Source organism: Nymphalis io, chromosome 2 (genome assembly GCF_905147045.1).
Source record: "Nymphalis io chromosome 2, ilAglIoxx1.1, whole genome shotgun sequence".
NCBI classification, from domain to species: Eukaryota; Metazoa; Arthropoda; class Insecta; order Lepidoptera; family Nymphalidae; genus Nymphalis; species Nymphalis io.
The window spans coordinates 2293376-2313963 of record NC_065889.1 but is presented as its reverse complement, the minus strand read 5'-3'; the positions used below and the strand labels follow the sequence as shown (position 1 = coordinate 2313963).

Below are 20588 nucleotides of genomic sequence, written 5' to 3'. Positions count from 1 at the left end.
TATTATCAGTTAAGGTCTGCAAGTGTCGAGCGGACGGTTGACATTCGTATAACATACGCTATTTTCTTTGTAATCCCTTTCATGAGTTTATTTATTTAAGCGATTTGTTAAAGTATGTTTTATACTATTTGTCATACTTAATTACTTAATGATAATATTATTGTATTCATTCCGTTTATATTGGAAGATCGGTGAAGTTTGAAGAATATTTTTTTATAGTACATTACACATTCACATTATACATTCACAGACTGTTACGGTATAGAATGGAAAGGGCATGCACGAGCATATGGGCCACCTGATGGTAAGTGGTCACCAACGCCCATAGACATTGGCATTGTAAGAAATGTTAACCATTTCGCGAGCGACATTGCCAATGCGCCACCAACCTTGGGAACTAAGATGTTATGACCCTGTGCCTGTAATTACACTGGCTCACTCACGCTTTAAACCAAAACACAACAATAACAAGTACTGCTGTTTTGCGGTAGAATTTGTGATAAGTGGGTGGTACCTACCCAGCCGGGCTTGCACAAAGCCCCACCACCAGTAAATTAAATAATGAAGAATTGAAGATTATTTTTTATATGCACAAGTGTGTGCGCAAACGCAAATGGACTCTATTATTCCTTCTTATAATCCAGTGTGAATAAATATTTTTATGCATTTTTTTTTATTTTTAGTTGAATACAAAGACGAAACTAAAATAACACAAAAATATTTTACTACCAATGTCAAGTAAATATTCTCGGCCGCATTACCAGCCTTTTAGCCTAAATGTAGTACATTAAATGTTGGAGGCAGACGAGCAAAGGGACGACCATCCCGTAAAAGGTCATCTTCACCTATATACATTGGTACCGTTAAAAATATAATCCACTATTATCAGCGTCCTAAGATGTTATATTCCTTGTGCCAGTAATAACCTCAATAAGTCTTCAAACTGAAACACTAGAATACTCTATACTACAAAAGACTCAGTATTGATTTGATTGTAGCATAATGGTATCCGTCCAGAGGTTCTGCACAATGCCAAATCCATATAAATAACGTATTATGCTAAATCTAGTACAAAATTGATATATTTGACGTGCTGATTTGACATGTATAGATATTTTATTTATTAAGATAATTAACCTATAAATATATGTCTTAATTTCAATTTTATGAACTAGTTAAAGGCACAGGAGATATGAGTTACAATTTAGTTTTTTATGCACTTTACTCCTAATAAACGACGGGGAGAACGGCGGTCTTCTGGTAATCTAACGGCATTTCGTGCTGTCTGAGATACAGGCTCCTCGGGACATGAAGCCAGGACTTCAGGAATTGGGTTATATATTAATGTTACGAAGCTTGTAATTATTTATTTATTATAATCTAAGATTTAGTGGAAAAGCCTGACGTGTTTTGTCGCAACGTTGCATCTTCGAACGTCGTAAATCACTTCACATTGCCTAAATATTTTATAATATAATAAATTAAATTACTCGAAAATAAACCAATTTAATATAATTGATAATTTAAGTCCTGTAATCATAATATTTGTGGGATAGTTAGCGATTGTCTACCCAATTAAATAAAAGAAGCGAAATATCTTCTTTATCGTTCAACTCAATACTGGCTAACTATTTTAAATTGGTAAGTAACGCTTGAATTCGGAGAAGACCTTCGCTTCCTTTCACAGTATGGATATATATATATTATTTTTATATAATCGTAGTCTTCAAATTCATTCAATCAAGGCTTTCAAAGTGTAATTCCTTGCAACATACATTAAGTGATATTGTGATACGACAAATATGCTACGCAAAAAAATCTTTTTTTTTACTTTAAGTGCACAAAGCCATGCCTGCAAGTGCGAATTATATATATTAGTATTTTATCTTATGAAATTTAGAAAAAAAAAATAGTTTTAAAGTGTTATTGTGAATTCAAAGCATAATTTATGTCTTCGTTTAGTTTAGTAAACTTTTAATCTGATTCCCGATTTAATCATTTTAAATCTCACCTGACTTTTTGGCATTGTTCCCCTTTCCGCCATTTTTATTTCTCCTCGGATAAAGATTAATTTTGCTCTGGCCACACCCCATTACAGCGTTTATTCATCCATATCACCAAAAGATCACTTCACTTGTTGCATATCGTTATAATTAATTTACTCCACTGTCTTATATGACATTATATGTATTATATGATGTCTTTCGCATTTACACTATTCCATTTGATTCTATTTTGTTTTCTCTTTGGTTGTAAATTTAAGTTTTATTGCTTGGTTTGATTCCTGGAAAGAAAAGGAAATTTATTAAAATATTTGAAGGGAGTAGTCTTCTGGGATTTACGAAGGAGTCTGAGAGCTCAAAGGTTTTAAGGCGTAGGATAATGTTGAATAAATTATACAATAATATATGTGATTATATTTTAGGGTGTGCTTTGCTTCGTATTATATAAATACCAAATGTTTGGGAAAATATCATTAAATTTTAATCAGTGTGCTTAAAACAATGTTATATAATCATAAATCATATTTAAATGTTATATGTTAATTTGTAAACTTTTTGTGAAGAAATAAATAAAATATTAATATAATAAACTAGTCTCACAGATTCCCCGTCGTCTATAGCCATTTTGTGTTTAATCGTCGAAAATCATCAAAATTGTCTAAATAGGGAACAGTACATTTCTATTCTTTTAAAAATAAACTTTCAATTACTTTGTTGTCTGTAGTTACTTTACAATTGGTATTTATATTTTTATATATGTAATATATAGTATATTAATTCCGAATCTGTTGTGTTGTGTATGTCAAAGCTAACTTTCAATATGTTTTGTTACCCTCTTCTTTAATTCGATGTTCAGATAATTCCTAATATTAAGTAAATAATATAAGACATCTGTTATAAACAGGCTAAGTAAGATAATTTTAAGTCGTACTTTAAGCACACGAGCCATAATGGGATTGGGATTTTTTTCATTTGGGGATTGGTATTTACACATCAAAATTCTGGGATAAATTGCGTTTACTATTATGTTTATAAGGATATTTAAATTAATCATACTGGTTTAGTAGTTATAATGTAATACGTCTATAAGACATACTGAAAATAATTCATATGAACTACGCAATTATTCGTTCTTGTTACAAAACTTTTAAGCTTAAATGTAAGCCATAAACACGCTAATTATAGCATTTTTATTGTAAAAAACATAAATTTTAGTAACTAGTTTGTCGGTATCCATTGCGAGGTGAATATATTTAAATACGTTACGAATATATACGCTTCGGATAAACAGCAGAAATATAAATTAAAAATCGGAGGTACTTTTGTATGCGTTTTCTCGCATTCATATTTTAACAGATGGCAACCCAAGCTATACGAAACATTAATTAAATCCGTTCAACCAGTCATGCGTCTAATTTGAAACTCTTATTATAATTAACTTAAAATTACTTGCTATTGTTTTTGATTATTTGAAAACACAATGACGGAAATCGTTATGAAACAGAGCCGACAGCCCAATGGTTAGAAAATTCTTGAAGCCAAGTCGGACTTTTGACATTTCGATTTTTGTAATTAAAAAAAACGAAGAACTACAATTTTTGTTGCATATTGGTGACGTCATATTAAATATAAATGAATAATTTATTAATTTTGAAGTGTTATTTTTTTTGTAAATATAAATAAATCCCATCAAAAACATAAAATGTAATATGTAATCCTTCCACCGAAAAAAGTTGTTAGACGTCATATAAAAGCAAGCCAGAAGGCCAATTCTACTAACAAATTGTCAAATTATCGCAATCGAATTGAAGCGTGATTGTTGCCGTTTATCCGTTATTCTTTTATTTAATTATCGACTATTGACATATACTTTGACAATTAAGTTTAGTTTTGACAAAACGGTAGATATTTGTTAACATTATATCAATTCGGTTCCGATTAGAATAAATATAGAATAGTCAGAGTTGGATCGGAATTGAATCGGGAACGTATCGTAATCTTTAATGTTTAGTAGAATTCTGCACCAGTTATATTATTTATTATATATGGAAGCAGTTTAAACAACTTTGTTACAAATTATTTCCTAGTAGTTAACTAACATTTATAGTGACCGTAACAATATTAGACTTATTTATTTATATCATAAATATGATGACAGCAATTGATATTTATATCTAATAACATAAATATAATATGATTACATACAGTAACAGTAACAGCCTGTTAATGTCCCACTGCTGGGCTAAGGCCTCCTCTCCCTTTTTGAGGAGAATGTTTAGAGCTTATTCCACCACGCTGCTCCAATGCGGATTGGTAGAATACACATGTGACATAATTTCAGTGAAATTAGACACATGCAGGTTTCCTCACGATGTTTTCCTTCACCGTCAAGCACGAGATGAATTATAATCACAAATTAAGCACATGAAAATTCAGTGGTGCTTACCCGGGTTTGAACCCACGATCATCGGTTAAGATTCACGCGTTCTAACCACTAGGCCATCTCGGCAGTAATTCTTATGTGATTACATAATCACATAAGAATTACTTACTATTTAGTCCAGATTTGAACCCGCGATCTTCGGTGACGATTTGGGTTACATGTATTGTATCAAATTGTACTATTCTATATACTACTGTACTCACTTCATTATGTCTACTATTAATTATTGCTTAATTTAATATGTTTGGTTGGTTCGATATTTGTAAAGTTCCGAAAGCGATAAATTATTTTAACTCATTCTAAAATTAAAATAAAATAAAAAATCTTTTTCATTGTAACATTTAAGACCTTGACATTATTAAGCAAAAGAAAAAAAATCAGAAGATTAAACATTTTTCTTGCTTCATTTAGGATTTCGTAGTTCATTAAAAACATCACTTAATCCAATTTATTTTCTTCAAAATCCAGTGGTAAACGTGCCGATCTGGCAACACCGGCCTTGAACTGGAACCGTCAATGAAACAGAATATAAAAGAGTTTTCCTCGGTAGTTAAAAATTAAACGATTTAATACACGCATTAAACAGAACTCGCATTACACAATAACTGAACGAGTTATTTATAAATTACAAAGAAACGCTTCCTCTAACGCCATCGGGAAAGAAATTAAAAAAAAAAAACACTATCGTAAACTTTGACGTGATCGTAGCCAGACTTGATGGATTCTTCGAGTTACTGTAGCAGCTACATCCGCTAGTAACGTTAAAGTATGGGACGCAATTGCTTTCAAATTTCGTAATATGACGCAAGGTCGATGAGCAATAATAGCGTACGTTGTAAATTACTAGTCTTCGCCCACGGCTTCCCTCGTGATGTAAAATCGTAACAAACAAACAAATAAACAAAGTCACTTTCGAATAATAACATTAGCTAGAAAGTAAGGATTAACGGCACAAGCAAAGGCACACGTGACATACGTCACAATTATCATAGATTTTTGTTGTAGAACCTACAACAAAATGGTTGGATGTTGTTCGAAAATTAAAATATACTTCATTCAAGTACTACAAAAATCAATTGTCTAGAATGAAAACAATTATAAATCTTAACATGGCAAAACGACATATTTAAATAATATTTTTAATGCATGTTATTTTTATTTTATACGTATTTTTTTATTAATATTAACTAGTTCCAGACTCGTATATATATATGAATATATACAATAGATTCAATTTATAGATTTTCTTTTAAAATATAATTAAAATGACTCGGAATCCATGAATATGAGGTGGTAGTACACGTTCGAGCAATTTTTCATTCATCAATTTCCAACGTTACGAGACGAAAAAAAACATTTTAAGTTATCATAAGAAAAAAATTATAGTTCACAAAAAGATACTGTTGTCGTTGATCACGCCTTTTTATATGGTTTATAAAATAATAAATCTTTCTGTGGGAATTGAAGTACAAAATATAAATAATAATTGATTATTATATTACATATTTATATGTAATATACATATTTAAAAAAATTCGAGATGGCCTAGTGGATAGAACACGTAAATCGACCGGGTAAGCACCACTCAATTTCAATGTGCTTAATTTGTGTTTATAATTCATCTCGTGCTTGACGGTGAAGGAAAACATCACGAGGAAACCTGCATATGTCTAATTAAACTGAAAATTCAGCTACATGTGTGTAGCTAGAAGCTAGAGTTAGAAGGTATTCTAATCAAAAAAGGAGAGGAGGCCTTAGCTCAGCAGTGAGACATATACAGGCTGTTACTGTACTGTACTATTACATATTTTAAAAAAGGAATGCTTTGAATAGCTTTTAGTCATTCCACGCACACACTAGTGCGCAAACACTATTGCACTCTCCATTTCTTCACTCTCACAATCCGATAGGGCGGCAAGTCTGACACGATCCGAAAGGCGCAGATTGTGATTGTCGAAGCATGGGAGTGTGGCAAGTGGCAAATTCTATTATTTATTTATTTGTCACACCCGAGGATTGAACTCGGCCCTTCAGCATTAAAGATATGATAACCACTAGAGTAACGAAACACAATGCACAAAAACACAAAACACACTCCTATACAATGAGCATTATAATTTACGAAAACAAACGAAAACCTATACCGTTGTTTGTAAATAAATATATTGGAGCGAAATTTTAATATTATTTGTGATTATTTTATGTAGATAGGTATTTCCTAAAACTACTAACAAACGTTATTTCAGTTAACTGAATACAAATTGCCATCGTAAATGTGATCCATGGCGTTCTAAACATTTTATCATAGGCGTTAATATAAATCTTTTTAAAAAGTAAACATTACTGTTACGCCAAGGTCGGGAGAATTGTATTTCTAGCAGATTTAGCGCTTCACAAAACACTATATTTCAAACTTAGAAAATTATTTTATCTTTGATAAGATCTTTATTTTTCTGTTATTGTTTGAATTGTTAATGAAAAGTTTCTCGAGGATTATTTTAAATATTTTATGTTTAATTTGTAAATAAAGAAAATAGTAATTGGCATTGTCTTATAGGTTTAAGAAGTTTCCTGCTTCCTGCTTCCTCCTTCCTTCTTAAGTCCAGGCGAGCTGGTTCTCGATGTCACCGCCTAACTGTGACATCAATTCCATCGCGCACAAAGAAATTTGACAACTCCTTTCTTTGTCGCACTACCAAAAAATGGAATTCCTTACCAGCTCACGTGTTCCACTCCTCTTACAACCCGGGTTCCTTCAAACTAGGCGTGAAGAGGTATCTTGCGGGCCGGCAAGGCGGGCACGGCTAGTACAGAATATTCTTCCCGACTGTACTGGCCGTCGTCGCGTTTGGACTCTACTACCACTTACCATCAGGTGGAGTAGAGTCATTTGCCATCCCGGCGCATATATAAAAAAAAGAGATATTTATTAATATACGTAGTACGATAAATATACGTAGTATAAGCTGAGGTGAATAAGTGACGTCTTTGTGCGTCACTCATACCCCGTATATGGGGTATGGTCATATCGCTATGGCTATTCCGTAAAAACAACCTCAAAGCTCACCAACAAAAAACATTTTATGAAATGTCAGAAAAGATAATTATTATTATTATTATTATCTTTGTTACTCTTTAACGCACACTATTGAACGGATTTGAATGAATTTCATGAAAATAAATACCACTCGACTTACCTTTAAATGATTAAATAAATTAAAGGCAAAAAAGAAAAGTGTAAAACTTATAACCTAACATCATACCGTGTTGTGTTATGTCAAAAGTTAGTTTTTTGCGATAGTATAGTTATTTATTGATAAACGCTTCATTGATTTTAAAAGTAAATAAGTATATAAGTAGCTATGGATTTCACAATAACGCTTAGTAGGTTTCAATCCACAAGTATTCTACCATATTACCATCTCTTTATTATTCTGCCCCCAAATATCAATACTCAATAATGCTATACACATAATTTCCGGTTTGGAGAGGAAGTTAACCGTTGTAGTTTAGACATATATTAAATAGTTGAAGGCGCATGGTCGGTACTAGGATTGGTTAATATTACTTACAAAGTATATGGACTATACAATGTGTGGTGACTTACTAACGGCCACTTACCAACAGGTGGCCCATTTGCCCGTCTATAGAATAGCTACTATTATCAAACTATATTTTCACCATTAGAAGATCAGTAACACCCCTATAAGACAGACAATTCGTCCGTAGAAAATTAAAGAAAGTAAGAGGAGAACTGAAGCAAAAAAATATTCTAATTCAAGGGCTACACAATTCTACATTCAATCTTTAATTCAGCGCTTTAAGCGTTGAAAGGAAATGTCCAACAGGTGGCCACTGTGGCATTAGCGGTGTTCAATTCTTTCTTATTCAACACATCTACCTAGTTAGCGATGGTTTATTGAAAATCGTAAATCCTTTGAACTAATTGCCGTTATTGATGACCGTATTTCAGAGAAATGAATTAGATGGTTCTGTATTGTGGGGAACAATACTGTATAATTATTTACTAACGATAAGCTTAATCTTTCGTGATACTAACTTTAAGTTTCAAAATAAATTGGATAAAAATATCGGTTGATTTGTAGCATGTGTTTATTTTGCTTTATAATATGAATATATATTATAGATTTATTTTTCGTTTATTCATATTTTTTTACAATAATTTTTATTTATATCTTCTATAACTAAAATTTAAATCTTTTAAAAGTTATATTATATAAATATATAACTGATTAGTATGTCAAGTTCCTACATATAAAGTAAGTAAAGACATTTTAAATGTTTTGTAGGGCATTCAGGGAAAGTTGCAATTATGTTATTTAAAGCCAACTAATTGATATAATTTGATATCTAATTTGTCTTTGAATTTCTTAGTTAATCGAATTAGTAAATCGAAACTCTCAAGTTAAATCCATAAAAGCAATGAGTTTTAAAGAGCTTTATTTACTTATATATATATCTTTTAGTACTTCATAGTAAGGACGACAACGTGAGGAAACCTAAATCTTCATCTGCCTCTTGTCCTCAACATAAAGAAAACCTTTGCATATCCATAATAAAATGGCCAATAATAATTTATGCAGGTATACTAGAAATACACCCTAAGAAATCATCTGTGCTGAAAGCACCTCATTGATACTACAACCAAACCACAAAGGGCACTCCACCCTACACGCGTAAGTGCGCGGTGCTCATACACCCTTTGCTATTCACTAAGCCTTCAACGATGCTTGGTTTTATTTTAGAGTATCGAATCATCTAGAACAATTGTTTCTACCCTACAGGACGTGTGCAATCTTACAATGGAACGTGTAAAGGGGGTCTCTATTTTTATGTCATAGATACTATTATTCTTGTAAGGACATTAACGGCCTTACGTATAAACGAAGTTTGTTAAAACACTGTTATCTCTCTATCATACACCGTTGATTTAGCATTTGCAAGAAAAGGACAAAGCATTGTTTAACTGATCACCTCCTACACACCATTTAAAATCAAAGCCGTAAATATTTGATTAACGCAGCTCAATTGTTTTTTTTACAAGGCCGCTAAAAACCTAGTGTGTTAATAGATTATTTTTGTATGTTACCACTAAGCGTAACGTCAAATAGTATTAAATAAAAAGGCAGATAAATACTCAAACAAGCTTATCTTCTATCCACTTAGGATATAAATTTGAAAACTGATAATTCTATTATATAGGCTCTTAAATCTGCCTTGGATTAAGGTTCAGCATGCAGCTTGTTAAAGTAGTGCTTTGTTACATATTAATAAGAAAATTAAGATAACAAATATTGAATTTATTATCAACATTCATCATAAGTTTGCGTTAACCATAAATAATTAATTTTTTTTTACCTTTTTTTTTATTATGTATAGGTGGACGAGCAAATGAGCTATCCGATGGTAGAGGGTCACCACCGCCCATAGACATGCTGTAAGAAATATTAATCCTTAAACGCAATGCGCTACCAAACTTGAAAATAGAATATAATAAGTACTGCTATTTGGTGGTAGAATATCTGATGAATGGGTGGGCCTATATTAATTCGTGATTTTACATCGTCATTTTAAATTTATTCGTAACAAAAAAAAGTACGAATAATAAGTTATATTCGTTAAATATAAACATTTTACTGTAAACAAATGTTTGTTTTTTCACTAACATTTTACATCTCCATGTGTTTTCATCGTTATATCGTGAGAACAAATACATTTCTGGTACTAAGAACATATGATCGGATCTTTAGAGTATTTTATTTATATTTAATATAAACGATAATTAAGATGTAATAAATTGAATTGAAAATCAGTAATAATAATGTGACAATACTTTTTTTTAATCTTCGTAAAAACGATTATATAGAAATAGTTCTCAGTAAACTAGCTATTCTGGAATGGTTTTACAAAAAATGGTATTCAAACTGTTAGACCTTTATTAGATAAGTTGGACTAAGCTTATTACAATTGGTTTTTTATAATAACAACTTGATGGTAGGGCTTTATGCAAGCTCGTCTGGGTAAGCACCGCCACCAAACAGTGGTATATTTACTCTATGGCTTCGGGGGCATATGCTCGCGGTAGTAAGAATCTAATCAACATCACACAAGTGCTCCTAAATTCATTGTTATTTACCTATATACTAAAATATTTTTTTTATTTAAAAATGTTGTTTACAATTATAATTCTAATTGTGTATCTGATTACAATATTACTTTTCTTTTATATTACAGAAATCATGATCATTACATAGGATTTGATTTAAATTCACTAATGTGTTATTCACTAATGTGTTAATTTTTATTATTTTAGTCAAATTTTTAAAATAGTCCCTCCCGATTCCCACCAGACGCAAAGCTGCCCATAATGCAGGCCGCATTTCCGCGTTGTATGGCAATGGACAACCTTTGTGCCAAGTGTGACCCGGAGCGACTGTCAAATCCCCTCTCTATAAGGCGACAGCCAATTTCCCTTATTAAACTGAGGGCATCCGATCCCCAACATCCCGACGTCTCAACCGCTAGTGGCACAAATAAATAATTTAATATAATATTCAATATTTATATAATGTGATTGACGGGTGATTTTAATACTTATATATTAAACTTATCGCCTCGAAAAAATTGATTTACTGATGCTAAGAACGTCATCTCCGTCTAAACATTAAAAAAACTTATTTTTATTAATGAAGCTAAAATGAAAGGAAAGCTGTAAAACGAATACTAGCTAAAAATCCCGTGCGAAAAAATCGACTTCATAGATGTGTAAACTAATGAATTCAATTTAAGAACAGGTTCAACGAAAAAGTGAACCAAGAGAAAAATACTCTATCATCGAAAAAATATTCCGCATGTTCGTTATTCGCAAGTGGGTATTCATTAAAAAAAAAGAAAGGTGTCGTGAGACACTGTTGAAACGAAGCTCTCTTCAATGTATGTTATGTATTTTAATATATAAAAAAAGTTTGAGAGAAATTAAACGAAACAAATAAAAAAATTTATTTTTTTATTATTTACATTAAAACCATAAATATATACAAATAAAAATTAAAAATAGTTACTGTACAAATCGTGACCGCTAGAATGGAGCAAGAATGCTAGCAGCACTTCTCCTTTTAAAAATAATTGTAATTATTTTTTGTTTTTAACTTAAGTTGCTAAATATACGTCATGATTGCTATTTACACAGACACACAACTCTGTGTAATATATATGTAGTAATTACTACACAAGTTACTAGTCACTACAGTGAAACTACAGACACAAGGGACATAACATCTTAGTTCTCAAGGTTGGTGGCGGATTAGCGATAAAGCAATGGTTAACATTTCTTACAATGCCAATGTCTATGGGCGTTAGTGACCATTGACCATCAGGTGGCCCATATGCTCGTCCGCCTACCTACACTATAAAAAAATATAGTAAGTCTTGTGATGATCGAAGTCTTATTACCACATAGCTCTCATTCGCCAAGTGTCTGTGATAAGGAAATTAATTCCAACATAAAAGAATTATGGCCTATTCCAATCGAATTAGGAGTTAAAGATAAACAAACAAATTTACATTCCATCTGATTTTCTAATAGCTCTTCTATATTATGTACTACAAACAGTTCTTGATTAATATACTTTAACCTTGCACTCAAATTCAACCTTGATCATCTGAAGTACTTTAATTTTTTCACCTTGAAAAAAGAAAATTTACATGGAATCTGTGTAAGCCCGCTTGCGTAGGTTATCTAATATTCTACCTCCAAACAGCAATACTTATTGTTGTGTTTTGTTTTCAAGAGTCAGTGAGCCTGTTTAACTACAGACAAGGGACATAATAACTTAGTTCGCAAGGTTGGTAACAGATTGACAGTGGAATGGTTAATATTTCTAACGCCGCCAATGTCTGTGGACCACCTAACCTATTTTATAAAAAAAAAAACAGAAGAAAAATGATTGCTAGCAGACATTGTCATAAATAATAATGCTGTTAAAAAAAACTTAACAGAAATATCATGTTAATGACGATGATAAATTGAATATGATTACTTTTATGAGCCGAGATGGCCCTGTGGTAAGTACGCGTGAATCTTAACCGATGATCGTGGGTTCAAACCCCGGCAAGCACCACTGAATTTTCATGTGCTTAATTTGTGATTATAATTCATCTCGTGATTTACGGTGAAGGAAAACGTCGTGAAATTCTGCCACATGTGTGGCATTCCACTAACCCGCATTGGAGCAGCGTGGTGGAATAAGCTCCAAACCTTTTTCTCAAAAAAAAAAGAGGAGTGTAGGCATTTAGCCCAGCAGTGGGACATTCACAGGCTACTACGGTTACGGTTACTTTTATGAACGTGCTATTTTTACTTTGCGGTCGTTTAAAAATCTAACGTATAACACATTAACCGATTTTTTTATGTTTCGATCTTTCGTTATGAATCCCAGATGCCAAATCTGATGATAAAAATGATTAAGAAGATGTTCTGTGCGAAGACAAATAAATAGGTCGTAAATATTGCGTTTAACTATGTTTGCGTTATAAATCTTGCCATAAGTATCTTTTAGTGAAAACTGCTAACATATTGAAAAGGTCGCGAGAGTTATTTCCGTCGTGAATCGTTTCTGAAATATTGTTAAGGATATTTATTTATCATGTCTCGAGTATTGTTTACCGAAAGGTTTTATTGTAGAATTATTAAATTTCTTGAACTATATCGATATGCAGAGCGGTGATGACCCGTGGTTAGAAGACGAGAATCTTATCAGATGAATTCAGTCAAACCCAGGCTAGTACCACAAAATTTTGTGCTTAATTTGTGTTTATAATTAATCTAGTGCTTGGCGGTGAAGAGATGTAGCAGATAAAAAATGGCACGTGTATCCTACACTGATTTGCACTGAAGTACGAAAACGTTCTTCTCTAAAGGAGAGGATTCTTTAGCTCAGCAGTGGGATATTTATAGGCATTTCACTTTTAACTTTTACGCCACTGTTAAACGTGATTTTAGATAGTCATTAAGCAAAATCTATTTCAATTTTATTTGAAAAGTACAAGTTTTGGTAAACATTTCTATGAAACTAGAATTTATAGCAATTTCTTTTTTTATCTCTGAATTTTAAAGCAAAAACACTTTCAATTCATAATATTTATTCAAAATATATTCTCACTTCATTACCATGTATATGTGTATTTATATAAAAATAAATAAACATATGAAATAAATATTATATGTTCAACTTGATCATATGATATAAATTCTCGAAACAAATCAAATTTGTGGCACACCCGTTCGTTCCTCTCCTCCAGGCTCCTTTCGAGGCTCTTTATAACTATGTAGTACATAATAAGTAATTCATTTAATAAACAGTTTATAAATAAATTAATAGTTCTAAGATATTAACTGTCCTACCGTAATTACTACAAACCAATTGTTATTAAGATTGAATGCACTAATTACTGTAAAATTAGTTCATACTATTATTTTTATAGTATCATCTTCAGAATTATTACAACTGGTTTTGCGTATTATTTTCGGGTATGTCCTTGGTAAATAAAGAATGTTATAATAATAATATCAAAAACTCTTTCTTAATTATTTGTGACTACCGAGCAATACACTCGTATTTGCGATATAAATCTTACTATTTGCAATTCGTAAGGCAATTTTCTTTAACCTTAATCCCAGAAGGTTCAAATGATTATCGTTTCAAGAAATCTGATAACGCAGCTTAACTGAACTTCAACCAATTAGATAGCACTTGTTTTTGCCTATAACTTCACTTTTTATTTCGTATCCATTATTTTTAAATCCAAATTTATCTTTGTAGATAAAATAACAGCTGGTCTTGGAGGAGAGCATGTTTCGTCAGCTATCACTATAGAGAACTAGATAAAGCCTTTGAGAATAGGTACTCCATGTCGGTGGAAATGTCGTAGACTATTTAAAAGAAACATTGTAAATTGACATCATAACCTTTTTAATTTCGTCGCATTATTTGTAATATGTATAAGTGATGTAAATGTTTTTTGGGAAGGATGCCGATTAATAAAAGAAACGCCCTATTTTTTGTGAAATTAGATGTTCTTGACTTTGTGTTTGATTGCGTGTAGGAATAAAACTATATTATGATAATATTAAAACATAGAAGCGTTAAACAGTTTCCAAGCATATACAGTCCGTGTGAAATCAATGGTATAAATTGTGAATGGCTTCATACCAATTTGTACGAACATGTGGCTAGGCTGTTGTACTTATTTCACTTGTTTCTTTAACAATTATTAATGCCCATTCCAATACCATATTTGAGATAGTTTAAATATAAAACACGAAGCCGAAACAATATCATCCTAACGTATATATTTACAATTTAGAGGTAAATACGAGATACTGGATGACATCGGAAGCGTCGATGTTACATTTGCAGAATGGTATGTTTGAATAATTCAGAAACTAAAAATTCAATGGCGATGATTTTACTGTTACCACAGTGCCACAAAAGACGTGACCTTGCATCTCGTCTTTATAGTCTTTTATTTCAAGAATCGCAAAATATAAAAAATTTCGAATCATTACGAGCATTAATGTTGACGTGGTTGGCGTGGTTGGTAGATACTTGCCTTTCGCGTCGCAGGCCGTGGGTTCGATTCCCACCCAGGACAGACATTGTGTGCATGGACATGTGTGTTCGTCCTGAGTCTGGGTGTAATTATCTATATCAGTATATATTTACAAAAGAAAAGTAGTATATATAGTATATCAGTTGTCTGGTTTCCATAGTACAAGCTCTGCTTAGTTTGGGATCGGATAGCCGTGTGTGAATAATGTCCCAGTATATAAATTTCCCAGGATATATTATCTAGCTGTCTCGACACTGTGCCTTTTAAATCATGTCGTGTAATAGCTGTCCTTATTGTTTTGTGATCATGATGACTATAGTCAGTTATATTATTCACGAATTAAAATCAAACCAAAATCCTTTATGCAACATGGAAGCATTACACTTTTTTACTGATTGTCAAATTAAAAATTACAACCAGTTCAGAAAAGAAAGCGTGTTATTTTTTACTCGCTTCTGGGCATCGTGAAATCTACTATAACATTACTTTACGCGATAGACCATTTTTATGGGCTAATAAGTAAAGACACCATAAGTAAACCTGATGACACCAAGAAGGTCTTTTGGACGAAGTGTTATTCATGCTGTTGTCTTATTAACATTTCTTTTTTGCTTGATGTTTACTGCCGTGGGTCTAGTGGTTCTACGGCGGTAGACCATAGAATTCGAACCCGGTTCTGGTCTTTAAAGTCATTAAATTTTACATTTATGATATCCTCGGAAGTAGGAGGTTGATGGTGTTGCGTGTCCTTATGACGTGAATCTATTGGTACTGCGCTTGATTTCTCTCCGGTCGTGTCGGATTGCTTTCCTATCGATCTATATGAGTTAGAATAGACAGGTCTAGCCGTTAACTGGGCGCCGTTGCTGAAATTAGGTCAGCTGGTTGTTCGTTTTTTTCTACTGCTACATCTCGTTAATTTGAACACTATCGAATAAGGCCGCGGTGTTTCTTCCGCGATCATAATTATTTGCGTTTGCAAGTTACTTTACGAATAAATAAGAAATATGGGGTAAGCCAGGTTTCTTTGTATTATTAACTTATAATAATTATATATTAATATATATATTATAGATTTCTAAAATAAGTTTATTCGTATAGGTTTATTTATAACAATTTATTTTAAATACAAATATTGTATTTATGTTTAGTCCAAATTTGTTTAAATTATTAGAATCAAACTATAGAATGTGGTCTTTATATCTTAAGGCTATAAGAATTTTAATAGGCAATTCCTCGAACGGCTTTCCAACTCATAAAGTTGCGAGTAATTTCACATGTTAACAAGCGTCAGAACTTTTGAATTATATGGCAGAAATATTTAAAGTTTACAATTAAACTGATATGTAGCTTAATACTCATGTAATAAAGACTATATTTACTATTAATAATACGTGATAGGGAAAATTTCTTTGAAGTATATGGATATTAAAGTATAGTCTAAGCCTGATTCCCGTATTATATAGAAATGGTTACAGGAATTGATTTGGAGATTAAAACTACTATGTCAAGTTTCATTTGAATTCATGTAAGTGTCTGAATGACACGTGCCCAAACATACACATAAAATTGTAGAAGATGGCCCTGTTAAGGACGCGTGAATTTTAGCCGATTATTGTGGGTTCAAGCACTACTGTCAAGCAATTTTCATGTGCTTAATTTGATATTATAATTCATCTCGTGGAAGGAAAACATCGCGAGGAAACATGCATGTGTCGAATTTTACTGACATTTTGTATTCCACCAATGGAATAAGCTCCAAACCTTCTCCTCAAAAAGGGAGAGTAGGCCTTAGCCCAGCAGTAAGACATTCACAGGCTGTTACTGCTAATATCTTTAATATAGTAAAGCTAACATATACTATATATATGTTTAAATACTGCATTGCATCCGTTTAGCTATAATCACACGTGATAAGTGTTAAAATGCTTCCTAGATTGAAACGCCCCTATATATCTTATTCACTCTCGCGCTAAATATACCAGGTTTATGAAGTCATTAGAAAACACAGACGCCAGTAGAACTTTTCACAGGCAGGCCCGCACTTAGAGATTCCAGGCCCCTTAAAACTTTGACATTTAAAGACCCCCATTCCGAAGCGGTAATAGTAAAATTATATATTTTTTGGCTTGGTGGGGCCCCTCGGCTGGCCTCATACATAGCCTAGGACCCTAGGCCGGTGTCTTTTAGGCCTAGGCATAAATTCGGGGCTGTTGATAAGTTGTACCTTCGCAAATAAGAAAGAAAGTGCTTCGTACCAATAAAAGGGATATTAATAATGTAGGAATAGAGGCCTACACGACATCTGGTTGTCTGATGATAAAGCAATGAAAGATTAAATTATGTCAATGTCACTCCTTGAAGAATACTTTTCGTAGCATGTCGATAAGCACTTTGGCAACATACTCGGTTAACATTGATAAATTGATTATGTAAAATGTTTGTAATCTAAAAAAGTGCTTTATACAAATTCAACAGTAAGGCCAAGCCATGCAGTGATTCAACTGCATCCATCCATAAGTACATTAGCTTTTACATTTGTTGAAATGCCTTACACAAATTATTATAGTTGACAACGATAGATTTTTGTCGAGTCCATGAACTAATAAAAACAGTTTAATTATTAATAATGTAAAATTGGTCTTTTCATTTTTTTAATACAATTTTTAAACAAATAAGTTAAAAGGAACACAAAGGAAAATCTGAAACAATACTTATTTAATCTTACTTTAAAACCTAAATATACAGATACAAGTATCTTAAGCAAGACAAGTCCAATGAGATTTCACTCCCGTCGTGCAAATGCTTCAAAGTGATTAAAATACAGCTTCGTTCCACGTGCTGAATATTTTAGTTTAGAATTTATTCTAGAAAGTTCTTGCATAACTAAATTTGAACAATTGTATTCGGACAACTTTAAGTTCTTATGAAAGGAAACCAAGAGCAAAATGGGTCATCTGATGATGAGCTAAACTTCGGTATTTTAAGATTAATATTTTTTACCTTTCGTAATATTGTTAAAAACTTGTCGACAAATCAAAGATGTCAATTTTTCCTGAAACTAGACTTGGCATTCTCAACAAAACCGAACAATACAACGTGTTAGAGAAGTAATGAGTGGCATCTCAGAAGGCTTTGTACACACCTGGCGTACAAAACCATCGTGGTAAAATAACGGTATACTATATACAGATTGTCCATTTGCAATCTAGCCAGCAATTTAAGAAAGTTAAAATCTTGCATAAGACAATTGCAGTTTTTTGGAGATATCCTGGAAATAGCATGTTGTGAGAGGGATGTTGCTACTTGTATTTCTTAGCCCACAGTGGAGCAGCGTCGTTAACATCAGGAGTGTCTTTCTCCTTAACAAAGACTCCTTTTGCTTAATAGTCAACAGCTTACGAATCATCAGAAACTACTTACAGAGTAAATATAATGTTTATACGCTTCGCTATAATTATAAGACAAGCAAGATATATTGTTTTGTTTTCGGCTAAAATTATCTCAGTAACGGAGTCGAATTAAGAATTCGTTCCTGTGAGTGGATGAGGAACTTTGAGAGTGAGGGAATAGAGAGCTTTTTCAGGCGTAAAAATCCCTAGCTCTTCTATTTATTACATTTTGACCTTAGAGAGTTTGGCTCAACTTGGTAAACTCAGGGAGTATCAGTCTGATTTTAAAATATCTTTAATCTTTAGATATCCTGTTAATTGATTGAGGTGATGTAGTACATAACTTCAAGCTAGAGTAGCACAAAAAGTATAAGAGTAAGTAAACAGTATTTCGTGAATGATCTAATAATGTATATAAACTAAGCATAATATTCTATTTAACGTGAATGAAATCGTGAGTTACTTGCTAGTTACGTAATATCCATTTTTCGTAGTAAGAGTAAAACGTAATAAATAATAAGAAGTAAAACGTCACACTGAAATTTCTGCGTTTAAATATAGCTAAAGTTATGTGTATTTTATAAAAACCGATACACTCACGAATAAATGACATTTAACCTCAATACATTATAATGTAATACGAACCCCCATTACCGTACACTACATCAGCGGTAAAATTATCGGTAAGTGAAAACATATACAATTCTGAGTCAGCGCTTTGTTACTATTTTTAGAAATCTATTTTAACGAACGCAGGTTCCAATTTAGCTGTCTGTTTCTGAATAACTATTTAAAGACATTATGACATAAACACTTTATAATGAAATTAAGTGACTGTCTCCTTGGTCGGTTAGCCCTAGCCCTTATAAGGGCGAAATCACGAGATTTTTGGTTCAAGCCTCAGGTCAAAATATTGATATGTTTTTCTGTCGACAAATTCTCAAAAGCCTTTAATCTGGAAGTCCACACTTTCGTGCCTTAGAAAGCGCGTAATGCCGTTGATCCTGCGCTTAAACTCGTTATCGTATCGAATAGAAAGTGCACTTGTGTGTTCGCACATACTTCTGCTCTTTAATGTCCTTATTATTTTTGTCGGATGAGTTCTAACCATGTGTAGTCCACACATGGTTAATTCTACAGATCACCGAGTTTTTTTTAAATGAATTTAGGCAAAGCCCTTTTTCTGAGGAATTACTAATATTCCTATTTACCCCTCCAATTAACCGTAAAGCTTGAGTGGAGACGACAATAGCCCAAAGTGTCAAAATCAAACCGGCGATTCATACATCCCTACTGGTGGTAGAGCTTTGTGCGAGCTCGTCTGGGTAGGTACCACCAACTCATCAGATATTCTTACTATACTTGGTATTGTTGTGTTCCGGTTTGAGTGAGCCACTGTAATAACAGGCACAAGGGACATAACATCTTAGTTCCCAAGGTTGGTGGCGAATTGGTGATGTAAGCGATGGTTAACATTTCTTACAATGCCAATGTCTATGGGCGTTGGTGACCACTTACCATCAGGTGGCCCATATGCTCGTCCGCCTTCCTATTTTATAATAAATAAAAAAATCCCTCGTTTTATAAGTTTGATAATCTAACTTATAAAACGATTGTCGAATTGCCGAAGGCTTACTGTAAATAGGATCATTAAAAGTTATTGAATAACAATTTCACGTAACGTTCATTTTACATAAAGAAGATTAGAATCATAAAAATATATATAAATAAAATATATTATATAATATATGAGACCTTTTTTTAATACCCTACTGAAAAAATACTAAACCAATATACATAAAGCTTATAACAGTTGTAGCGCGATTTGGTGAAGGTTTTAGTATATATTACTATTATAAACGTAGTTGTTCTTTACAGTTTAACTATTCACGTGACAAGCAAGAGAGCCGTGATGGCACTGTGGTTAAAAGACGAGAATGTTTACCAATGATTCCTAGTTCGAATCCACTGAATTTCCATGTGCCTAGATTGTGTTAATAATTAATCTCGTGCTCGGCGTAGAAGGAAAACCTGCATGTGGCAGACGAAATCTTCCACGTGTATCCACCAACTGCATTGGAGTAGCGTGTTGGAGTGCACTCCAAAACTTCTCCTCAA

At 32.6% G+C, this 20588-nt stretch overlaps 1 protein-coding gene across 2 annotated transcripts in view; it reads right to left on the bottom strand.

Annotated features, from left to right (window-relative positions):
- LOC126777241 (uncharacterized) overlaps window positions 1-20588 on the bottom strand; it is a 112983-nt gene that overhangs the window by 33708 nt on the left and 58687 nt on the right. Inside the window, exon 2 of one of the 2 annotated variants that reach the window (XM_050500241.1) lies at window positions 2012-2284. The exons of the other annotated variant lie outside the window; for it this stretch is intronic. Coding sequence (XP_050356198.1) covers window positions 2012-2093 — 82 coding nt within the window. The 5' untranslated portion in view covers window positions 2094-2284. The remainder of the gene's footprint in view (window positions 1-2011; window positions 2285-20588) is intronic. 2 annotated transcript variants of the gene reach the window in all.